The sequence below is a fragment of the Phoenix dactylifera genome, chromosome 15 (genome assembly GCF_009389715.1).
Source record: "Phoenix dactylifera cultivar Barhee BC4 chromosome 15, palm_55x_up_171113_PBpolish2nd_filt_p, whole genome shotgun sequence".
Lineage (NCBI taxonomy): Eukaryota > Viridiplantae > Streptophyta > Magnoliopsida > Arecales > Arecaceae > Phoenix > Phoenix dactylifera.
The window spans coordinates 6,303,608-6,315,951 of record NC_052406.1 but is presented as its reverse complement, the minus strand read 5'-3'; the positions used below and the strand labels follow the sequence as shown (position 1 = coordinate 6,315,951).

At 37.7% G+C, this 12,344-nt stretch overlaps 1 protein-coding gene across 1 annotated transcript; it reads right to left on the bottom strand.

Annotated features, from left to right (window-relative positions):
• Nucleotides 1–357: 357 nt before the first annotated feature.
• On the bottom strand, nucleotides 358–4,930 carry LOC103707953 (ABC transporter G family member 1-like). The gene is made up of 8 exons (XM_008792690.4): nucleotides 4,402–4,930; nucleotides 4,227–4,306; nucleotides 3,674–4,138; nucleotides 2,668–2,754; nucleotides 2,440–2,568; nucleotides 2,111–2,302; nucleotides 1,934–2,020; nucleotides 358–1,212 (listed from the first exon to the last, which is right to left on the bottom strand). The coding sequence occupies exons 1-8, from the start codon at nucleotides 4,883–4,885 to the stop codon at nucleotides 523–525; spliced, it is 2,214 nt and encodes a 737-aa protein (XP_008790912.3). The 5' UTR covers nucleotides 4,886–4,930; the 3' UTR covers nucleotides 358–522.
• Nucleotides 4,931–12,344: the final 7,414 nt, after the last annotated feature.

Below are 12,344 nucleotides of genomic sequence, written 5' to 3'. Positions count from 1 at the left end.
TTCTACCCCACAAGAAAAAAAAAAAAATCTAGCCAATTGTTGGACTGAAACATTTATGAGAAGCATCAGCAAATGGTGCAACTCTATGTCTTAAAAAAAGGATAAAGAAAAAAAGAATGGGGCATTCTATAAATCAAAGTATGAAATGAGAGACACTAGAACTGACAACTCATGCGCATGAGGTTTTGATTGTTCGAAAAATTGTTAAGAGTGCTGCTCAGAACTATAAATTTTGAGATTTTGATTATTCCTTCCATGATTAATGCCTGCTACGAGTTATCCTTGAATGAAGCAAGCTGTGTTCTTGTATATGCATAATTCATAAGAGCTGCCGGTTCTTGTATGTGAATCCATCCATTCATAAAAACTTCCTTAATTTACTACAGCGTAAATTTTCGATACAAGAGTTTAATGCAAACCATAATTGTACTAGAATTTGTTGCACACTGCCTGATACATACTTTCCCTCTCATGAGGTATGAAGACATTCAACGTAATTATATAAGAAAACAACCAACTATTTCAGCCTTTGGTACTCATGGTGCGCGGACCAGCGGGCGGTAGCTCCATAACATGGGTGGATTTCTCTGGAGGCTTAACCAGTAGGGCTTTAATCATGGGCTTAACCTTCTCAGTGATCTTTACAATCACCAAGAACAAGACCCGATATAGAATAACCATACCGAATAAGATAGCGAGATTAACCCACTTGGAGTAGCTCATTTCAACTTGCCAAATATCTCTCAGAATCTCTTCGCCACTAATGGTGGGAGGCCCTCCTGCTTGGTCGTTGGGGAAGGTCAGACCCAAGAACTCGTTCTTGTAGAAGCCTTGGTTAGCATACGTATGGAAGGCAACATAGTACATCGGATAGCGCCACACCGGCTTCGGGAGATCGTCGGGCAACCGGAAGAAGCCGCCATTCAGCATCATCACTCCCTGAATTCCAGCCCCGGTTATAATGCCCATCAGGAAATCTGGGACGATGCTTGCAACAATCATCATCAAGCCCTCGACTAGCATCATGCACATGAATAGCACCAGAGCAAAGTAGGCAAAGTGATCTATTCCCTTCTGAAGGCCAACTAGGTAGTAGGCCATGGCCCCTGGTGCTACAGAGATGAGAGCCAAGTATGGAGTAGCAGAAAGAGTATTGGCGATCACGAATGAAGTGACACCATAGTGCCCATTCAGTCTTTCTCGTCCAAAGATCTGGAGAATAAAAATGGCCAATACGGAGAAAAGTTGGTATCTTGTTCTTGTAGCAATGAAGAACCAAATCATAAAAAAGTAACACCATCAATCCATAATTATAGCATCTTTTGTAGCATCGAAGTGATCTAAATATCGGACCCAAAGATCCACATGATGTGATAATATTTTGAAAATTAATAATAATAAAATTAGCAGTGATAATCTATGATTATTGCTGAGGTTATAAGACAGAGGAAGCACAAGAAGAGTTTGAATACAGCACTAGAGTTATCTTAAAAACTCTTATTTTCATGTTGAGCATGCACTTGGATGTAAATGAGATTGGAACAACAAAGAAGCAGACCATAATACAATTTACACCAACGATTTGTATTTATGGCTTAAGATCATACTGTGCATATTAAGTATGACTGCAAAAAGACATTAGAATCGAAAAAACTCATTAAGCATGCGGGACCCGAACATATTTTTTCATGCATAGTTAAATGAAAAAACAATGACAAATGAGTAATTAGAATAGTTCTTATATCATTACAATATATGATTAAGAGCCAAATCATTTGTCGCAGGTGTGAGTAAAAGGTTGATTAGTCAGCACTGTTAGTACATAATATGTGCTTGCCTACATATATATATATAGCTTATTTATTTGCACAATAAACTATGGAATCATCATTCATTCAGATGCATACGTTTATCTAGATAGACAGCAACTAACCTTCATGTCCTCCACAAAAGATGGAAATCCCCCTATTGCCATAAAAGTCAGGAATGCAGCTGTGAACATGAGCATAGAACCTCTGGCCTGGAAATTTGAAAACCAGAATTTCATGATATTACATGCAAAAATGCACTGAAATGGCCTTTTAGTTTGCAAAGGAAGTCGCTAACATACCTGAATTGAACCATAAGAATGCCCAACATCATGATATATGGTGCCTACACAGAGGCAAAGTGCGATATAAATAGCAAATCGCAGCCAGTAGTAGCCCAAGTCTCTATACATGTTCACAAAGGACCTTCTGGTAAGGACAATGGACTGAGTTAAGAAGCTAGCTTGATTTCCCTTCTTCACCAGAGCTCCACCCTTCTCATAAAAGGTAATAAAAGCAAAATTAGAACATGAGCTCGAGATATTTTCTGAAGAAATCACAGAGGCTTGTGCTATGAGATACTTTTGAATGACACAGCAACATGAAATTACTAATTCAACAGTGTAATTACCATCAGACGTATCTCTGCAATTTGTTGAACTACTTGCTGTGAAATAGTGGAGGACTTGTAGGATTTCACCAGAGTCTCAATTGCTTCAGCAGTGGTCATTGGCTTAACCTCAGGGCCTTCTTCAATATCCTATTGGAAGGCATCATAAAAACGTTGTTGAAATTTTACCAGGGCTTCAACTAGAGATTATTTTAAAAATCGAAGGCTGTAGGAAGGGATGCTGCCCACCTTGTCGAAGTCTTTGTTGATTGTCCTGAGGTAATGGTCTGAAGGATTTCGAAGAGGCGGACAGGGGAAGCCATTCAACGCAAAGAACTGGAGAAAAAAGAGAGTGCAAAAACACTGAACAACTACTCAAATCTAAATCTATGTAAAAATACAAAATTTCCTCTTCTTATCATCGTCTAAATTACTTCCATATACTTAGTTTTTTAAGTGATTCCATAAATTGGGATCATACGCAAGCATGTCAAACAGATAACAAGTTTATCCTTGACAAAGAGATACCTACGTACGTGCATACGTATATATGTATATAGTTTTTTATGTTACTAGTACATATTTACTTGTATATATCCATCTGACCACAAAAATTTTACAAACAATTATGGGGAAGTTACACGATTTGTTTTATGCTATGCACAACCGTATGCTGCCATAGACTATTACAGAAAATAAAGGGATAACTACTTTGTCCTTTCTAGTTCTGACCTTATTATGATTTATTGAATCATGGATTACTTTCATTATTTTATTTATAGTTTACTAATATATGAATACACTCGCGTGAATATCAATATACTAAATATCATAGGCAGGGTTATCTTAATTTTTTAATGAAACAGGATGTCCTATTCGGTTGTCCTATTCTATCTTAGTCCATTTGGCGACTCATTCCGTCTCGATACTTGGGACGGTTCCTAACATCGGGACACCTACCGCCATTTAAAATCATGATAGACACAATCTAGTTTTTTTTTTTTAATTATTTTGGTTGTTGATACTTGTTACTCATAAGCTCCGAAACGTCATGAAGTTGAAGATCACGAGAAAAGATTAGACAGAACCATATCAAATCTTATAAAATGACGCATTATTCAACTGGCCATGGGAAAAAAAGCATGCAAGAAGCTCCTTGCTTTGAAAAAGGTGGTGGTCTTTCTCTCACTTAACCTCATTTTTCTTTGCTAAGCCGGTGGAGGCTCAAGATTCTTAGCATGACCTGGATACCTACCTCGCTGGTCGCTGAAGCTGGTCCAAAATACACTGTCCTGCCGTAAGCCAGGAGGCAAAGGCCATGGAAGAGCTCAAACACTTCACTGCTCGGCTGGTGGATGGCCGCGACGACCGTCATCCCCTCCCGGCGGGCAAGCCAAGCTATCCTATCCATGACATGGTACGACGCAGCGCTGTCGAGCCCGCTTGTCGGCTCGTCGAGGAAGAGGAGCTCAGGCCGGGTCAGAATCTCCATGCAGATGCTCACCCTCCTCTTCTGACCACCACTGATGCCCTTGGAAGCCCATCCCCCTATCCTTGTATTCATGGCACCTCCCAAGCCCATCTCCCAGATCGTCGCCTCCGCCCTCTCTCTCTTCTCGGCCCTTGACATGGAGTCCGGCAGCTGGAGCTGTGCCGAGTAGCACACAGCTTCTCCGACGGTGAGCGTTGTCATCAGTACGTCGTCTTGAGTCACATAAGCCTGAGGGAAGATTTACATATATATCAACAAGATCTAGCAAACAAAAGAAAGAAAGGATTAATTTGATGAAAGAATAAGCTTTCATTACTGATGTCCCAAATGCGAGTTTCTGTTTCCGGCCATTAACTAAAATTTCTCCACTTTGACTCACGTTCGATCCTAATCTCTCTATGTATCAACAAGATTTAACAACAACGACGTCAGGACAAGAGTGAAAACAATTCATGGTGTAGATAACAACATGGCATTATCTGTATGATCACCTGCAAGGGTGTCTAGGAGGGTAGACTTGCCGCAACCAGAAGGTCCCATGATGGCCAAGATCTCACCGGGCTTTGCATAACCATTAAGCCCGCAGAGGATCGGTACGCGCCCGCCTTTGCCATCCGATGCCGAGACCCAGAGATCTTCCCAGGTGAGGAAGACACCACGATCTTTCCGGTTGCTCCCGAGGCCCTCATGGCCTACCATGCACCGAACCGGCACCTTCTCTTCGAACGACACCTTCACCTCCTCCACTTCCGGCAAGCCGTCGAACTCTTCTTGGCTGCTGCGGTGGAAGCGAGGGTGCTCAGGTGATGGAGGGCCAAATTTACCGCTGAAAGGGAATGACCTGTCGATGCTTCCCGGCGCATCGACGCCGGTCCTGAAGCCATGCATCTCTATGTCATCCTCCTCCGCTGCCGGAAGGCGGAGATGCCTTGTTGGGCTTGGAGTCCATCTTGGCACACTGGGGGGAGAAGCCATGAGAGTTTCAGCTGTGCAAGACCTGCAGGGGTATAGCCCAATAAATAGCCGTGGCGGTCCTCAAAGTCTGCCTAAAGTCCGCAAAGGAAGTCAGGTAGGTTGATCTCGGATGATACCCGTGGTTCAGTGTAAAAGATTCACCATGCCATTGGATTAATTGTATCTCCAACGGAGATCCGGAACTATGTTATGTTGTATGAAGTTTGTCGAATTTCTACGTTCCACGTATTTTCAACTTAATGAACGTTGACACGTAACGCTGACTAATTATTATTTCTGACACCTCTTAATAACGAGTTGGCCAACCTTCAAACGAGAACGGGTCTCTATCTATTGTAGTGCTTTCAGACGTAACGTGATGATTGAGACACTGAGACCAGGTTTGAAATGATAAGTTTCAAATTTCTTACGTTGAGATGTGAAGGCCTTCTCCACTGTTTGTTTTATACAAAATGGTCCAAGTTTGGTGAAAATATTTCGAGGTTTGAAATACTTGTTGTCTTGATGTTACAAACAGCTAATTTAGATGGTTTCTAAGCTCACCATAATGATGTAGACGTAATAGGATTTTAAAAGAAGTTGCTCTATTTAACCATAAATCCATCATGACGGCCATTATGTGAACAAACAATAATTTATCATTTTAGTTGTTTCAACTGAAACACTTTCCTTTTATTAAAATTCAAGTACTAATGTCGGTAGGTTGAACAGTGTTACTATGATTTTGTGCGCCAACCGCTAATAATGCTGCCATATTATTTCAAGAAGACCTAGCGTAGAATTGAACTGGACAAGGACTGCTATATAATTTTGTTATCACGAGGAATAACTATTTCAAGAGGGATCCATGGTACATGTATATTCGCTTCACTAAAATGTGGGCACGATATAGTCCATTAAGGTGCTTCGAAATCACAAAAGATCGATTATTCGATAAAAAAATATATCAACTCAATATGTGATTTTTTATATTTGAGCATCCTGAAGAAATTAAAACATTGAATTCTATAAAGGAAGGTACCCACGTACACTTGGGCTTAGCTTGGTGTCTCAGGCATTGTCAACAATGACAAAAGATAGGCGAATCGTAAATGAGTTTTAAGAGCATAAACATTTACTTTAACTAGGGCTGCATATTCTTTATAGATTTACCAAACTTTATAAACAAATGGGATAAGCAAATCTAGGATAGCAATACTAGATTTCTCCATTGGGCTTGCAAGTTGGTTTTTCCAACACAATTGTCCTACTATTTTATTATATGCTAATTGAGCTAGTAAAACTATACTATGGTCGCTCTAAACACCTTAAGTTTGTAAGCCAAAAAAATAAAACAAAAGAAAAAAGTGAGGCTTCCCCAAGTAAACATGTACTTAGATATTCAAGGCCCTAGACTTCGATCAAACTACTCTCCCTCACGGTGTTGTTTTTCAAAATCCAATGAAGATAAATGGTGGTAGAGCCAAATCTATGAAATATCTTGTAGCACACTCATAAACCCATTTTTGAGTTATATATGCCAGTGTTTTTTTTATTAGCCTGGACATGAATAACTAGCTATCGCACGGAAACTAAAATTAAGACTCCCCTACTTGGCATAGCTTAAAAAAATTCTTTTTTTGAGTAAAATAGCTTAAAAACATCTTGTTCTTTGGCACCACTGAGTAGGAGCATCGTAACAATATCTCATGAATTATTGAAAAATTCTAAAATTATATTAATCAAGAGTAATTCAATGATTCATGAATTTTGTGATTTGTGAATGGAGATATTTATGAGATTTTTCTTTTGAGGAAAGATATGACTTACTCAAAAGCTCATAAATTATAGACTAATGGTCCTATCTTTTGTTTGGAGTTAACATTCCTATTGATTAATAATGTTGCCTCTCCAATGGATATTTAAGGATGCATTTGGAGTTTGGATGTATGCCACAATCATAATACTCAGTGAGTATTTCTTTTTTTTTGTAATTATAGGTTATGCTTTGATCACTACTGATCAGTGTCTAGTTTTACAATAAAAATTTGTAACATCACTCCTCATACCATGGGACTATAAATTTTTAATTCAAGTATACTTTAGCCAACCCCAACTCATTAGGGACTAAAGCTTAGTTTAGTTGAGTAGATTTTTCAAGATTTCCCCTTCTTATTATTTTTATTTTTTTTAGTTTTCACATTTTATAAACCAAAATAACTTCTAAAAAATCTGAAATTCCCAAAAGATAATAGACAAGCCAATGATTTCGAAAATTAAAACAACCAAATATAACAATAGTTTGCATTATTTCTTATTTTCTTTAAATGACTTTTTAAAATTTTTGGTTATATCTATATTATTTTCTTTGATTTCTGATTCGTTTTCTCTAACTAAATTTTCTTTGAACACCAACAACTATGATTTGGAGAATGAGTCACTTGTAGTCTCGCATAAACTTGACATCAAGTGTTTCAAACAATCTTGCAAATTTTCTCAATATTCTACATATCTCGTTACCCTAAATTTCCTTTTAAACATGGATAGGGAATTTGTCTTCTGCCAGAGGATTTAGATCCTTTAGATGGGAGTGGGCACCCTCTCCTCCCTATTTCCCTATTTTCTTTTAGTATTAAGTCTCTTCAATATTTGTAAAAGGTATAGAGTATAGCTTTCACGGACTAGTTAAACTAGACGAGACCTTAGGGCAGTGGGATGTTGGAAAGGTATTGTTCTTATACTTGGTCATTCTTTACACTTCTATCTTATCCATAATACCATGATGATTTTTATTCCATGTTACATGAAGCCTAAACGAGTCAATGCTTTCGTATTTTTAGGAGACAGAAAAAATCGTTGCCAAGGTCGATACTAAGATGATTTCCTAGTGGAATGAAGATTCAAAAAATGTGAACTGTTACCATTCAATGGAGCTAACATGGTGCTTATGGCAAGGATTATGGAGGGATTACCAGTCTAGAATAATCTAGCATGACCCTTCTTTTGATGTTGGCTTTGGAGAGGCTCCCAAAGGTGCTTTCCTGAGGTTTTGTAGTGAACAAAAGACTGAAAAAGCATGTTTCAAAAAATATCATTGTGTTTCAAATAGAGATGTACATGAATAAGGTGCAAATAAAAGATATCTTAAATTTTCATTAGAGCTAAATTGATAGTTGTGACAATACATAACCTTGTCTAAATAGGTTAGCTAAAAGCTATTATTTGGATTCTTTGACTTTGTATAAGTAATCAAGATTTTTCCAACATATAACTATGTGAACTAAACCCATGCGGGCATGGGTTCTCGTAATGACATAGTCTGGATGATATAAAATTTGATCCATAGACCCGTCCGTTAACCTCTCATCTCAAATGTGTTTAAAAAAGGTTTAAGATGGCAGTAGGCAATGAAAAAGCATTGAGTGGATATTTCGTGTAGGATTACGTGTGGATAGGATTTGAACCTTTTCCATCTAGAAGGAACATTTAAATGCCAAGACTATTGAAACTCAAGTTAACAAATCCTCTTGGAAGTTGGAAATTTTAGAATTATGTGGCCTCATAGTAATATTTCTAAGTGTGTATATATATATATATATATATATATATATAAATGTTTTTGTACAATTCATTTATCAGATGGTTATGCCAATGAGAGCGGACTAATTTAAAATATATGGCCAATGATTTTAGACAGCAGTGAGAAATAGCATATATAAATCTCTTGATTTAATTTGTGCTCATAGGGGGTTTTCAATTATATTTCATCATAGGTAGAAGATATATCAAGAATGACTCTTTTTCCTTTTTTGGCTTTGAAGGTACATGAGGGCGTCTCTAAGCTTTCATTTTAAATAGAAAAGTATGCTTCTACCATTTAGAAAAATGTTTTTGTATTGAGTAGGGATGAAAATGGGCAGGTCTAAATTAAAGATATCTAAAATTTTCATTAATGCTGGCTTGATGACTTAGACTACACAATATAAAATTTGATCCATATAGACCATAAATATATAAAATTGAAGATATTACTTTTCTAGACACAAGATGCATTCAAAGAGGGATGATGATGATGATAGAGAATGGATAATCATTAATGAAAGGATGTTTCATTTTGCATCCCAACTTGGTCAGATTTGGACCATTTTCATCTAAAGGGAACATTCAATTGTTAGATGGTTGTGCTGGTGAGAGTGGGCTTCATTTGAATTGACTCCCACTAATTTCAAAAACTAGTGAGTAATGACATACATGGAGCTCTTGATTTAGGTTCAGCTTAATTGATGTTTTTTATTATATTTCCTGATGGATAGATAGCACACATTATTATATAATGACTTAGCACTTAGCATAAGGCCTTATCCTATGTATCATCTGGTTAATTAGTGTAAAAAGAGAGAAGAACTGCCATTTGACTGGATTTTTGATAGACTGATCATGCATCAATGGTGGACCATTTTTTTGGTTGACTTGGTTTAAAATAAGAATGGAGGGACTATGTGGGTTTTGGCTTTCCTTTTGTCCATTCTTACCACTGCCCTTCCTCACTCATGCTCTCTCCTTTTATTTTCTCCCTCCCTCCCATTGCATCAAATATTGAAAAATGCAGAAAATCCAGATATGAATCTCTCCTGTATAGAATTCAATTTTAACATATTTTTAATGTTTACCTGCAGCTCTAAGGTTACTTGATTTGATTCTTTTCGATTCCTCCAAACTTTAGAGCTGAGTTAATGGTCGGTCCTCTATGGCTTCTTTGTCAAAGAACGCTGAGGCCTTCATATAAACTTAATTCAAGCCGCCTTGTGTCTTTCCTGGTAATTTTCATTCTCCTAACTTCAGGTTCCTTAGACTTGCAAGATATCGATCGCTTTCTCTCATTTAAACATCAGATAAAGTACTAGAGCCATTTTTGGAACCAAACTTTGATTGTCTAAGCCTCCATTTGGACTTTCCCGTAGGTTCATTACAAAGATAAGTTATAATGGTGAAAGTATTTTTCACTCGTTGGTTAGAAACTCTCAGATGAATGATTGGGTAGTCATTAATAAGGCATTATGAATCATTGAAAAAAGTTCCTGCTGGTTTGTGGGAATCGAGGATTGGTGCGACTTGAAGAGGTTAGTTCGGAGTTTATGGGGTTGGTTGATTAATTCATTGCGAGTTATGCCAACAAGATGTCAGGCTAAGCAACATGCTGTGTGAATGAGAGGTGGCCCACAGAATCTATGAGGCTATCTATGGAGTTCATGTTAAGAGGTTTGTTTCACTGTTGCCTAATCACGACCACTATTACATAAACTGATTGACATCACCTCATTAACTACATATCAAGTTATGAAGATACGAATGAAAAAGTATGAAAACAAGAGATAAGACTCGGCCTACTCTAATACGGATCCCCAGTCCTTTTTTTTCTTCCAATATTTGGATTGGAACATAGACTACGTGCATCACGCATGGTAGATTTTGAGACAAGCAAGAAGAAAAAGCTTGATCAATTATACGACTATTTACTGGTAAGCGGGACTGACCGGTTCTTGCTATTGACCCTATCAGATCTGAACAAATGAATTCCATCATGGCATCCTCATAACTGGAAGCTACCGCAGCTGCAAGAGAGAGTCCTAATTAAGTAAACCTTCAATGGTTGGAATGTCTCAGTCATTATGAGGCATGTATTTAGGTGAGTAGCATTTATTATTGAAGCTTTAATGGAATAGGCCAGCATTGTTTTCTATATTCCAACAACGTCATGGCAACATAATGGGAAGGCCCTTAAAAGTCCATGCCAGTGCTGGACTCTGGAGACTTACGCCTATAAATTTTGAAAAGAAGGCCTAAGCCGCCTAAATCCTATTGAAAAAATAAGAAAGAAATGCAGACGAATGGGAGAGGAAAAAGGAAAGAACAAGATATAGAAGTTTGAAAGAACACATCAACTACTAGTTAGTTCTGCAATATGATTAACTTTAACGAAAAAAAACATAAGAAGTTGTTCTTCATTACATAAGCTGAACCAATCTGTCAATAGAATGAAGACAGGCCCTTGAGACTTGATTAGCTGAGGCCTTCTTGTTTAGAAAAATATCGGATTTCCCTCTCTTTTCGGCAAGTCCAAGCTAGGGCAGCACGTAACCGATCGAAGGCTCCGCACGGCTTTCCCTAAGAGATCTTGACCTCTGACTCTCAGAATTTTGCAGCATGCGTCAAGACAAATCACCTGAGTTGAGAAAGTCAAAGAAAGACACAGCAGAGGACTGTTTAGAAGGCCAGAGGTGACATAAAAGTTCCTTTAGCGAGTTGAATTCAAGCTGTTTATAACGTTGAAATGAGGACTTTGATGTTCCAAGTAGAGCTTCTCCGAATTTATTGCGATGCCACTGCAACCCTTCTATTCCTGAAAACAATCAAAGACGACTTGGGTAGCAAGTTAATGGCGTGAAGTTTTCCAATTCAGCTGAAATCTCAATGTGTCCCACATAGTGGGGTAGGGTGGATAATTACTTGTTCCACACGAGGGTGGAAATTCTTTCCAATGCACAGATAATTTGACTAAAGAATTTTATTCCTCCAATCGGGTCTAGACTTGAAAAAGTCTTGTTCCAAAGAAAAGAAATGAAAGTTAATGGAACTATATTTGCCACCTCTTGATCAATGAAATTACAACCATTCATCAATTACAAAAAAATATTAATGAAAGTTAATGAAGTTAGAAGATATTGATACTTATAATATCGCAATGTGGTAGATTGGAAAAGCCCGCTGATAGTGTCATCACTTCTTGGATTCATACAACACCACTGCAAACAAAAATGAAGGGATCAAATCCAAGGCCAACATGGATTGTAGAGGCGAGCTAGATATGGCTCAGAAATTATTAAAAAAAAAAGAGCATGTTGCTCATCATGAATGCAGCGACATCGTGATGCCCATTTAGTCTCTCTCTCTTCCAAAGATTGGAACCAAAAAAAAAAAAAATTGACATGCTAGTAACAAATTCATAAGAAATTTGTGAAATAATCGAAGAAACAATTAAGAAATTCATTGATTGTAGTGTTTGGTTGGCTGTAACTCTCAAAAACACCTTTATGATTAAACCAAAGGTGGTTTTTGTAGCCTCAAACCTGCAAAACTCGTCCACTGTAATTAACTGGCTTCTGGTAAATCCAATGGCACGACATTTATCAAGCTGCATCAAACCAGACACATGAAGTTGGTAGAGATACTTGTAGAGAGACTTGGTTTGAACATGCTGAGTGGCTCGAGCAGAAGTGAAACGAAAGCTTATTACATACATCATAAACATATCAAACAAAATTTAATTTTAACAACATGGCAAAGGAGCCGAGCTTATTGAAAATTCGGAATTTCAGCAAATTCAGGAAACTCTCGTTATCTTCTCAAAAGATGAATCGAGCTGGTATCTCATTAAACTTTCCATATCGAAGACCACGAACTCATGGTTTTGGAGAACCTT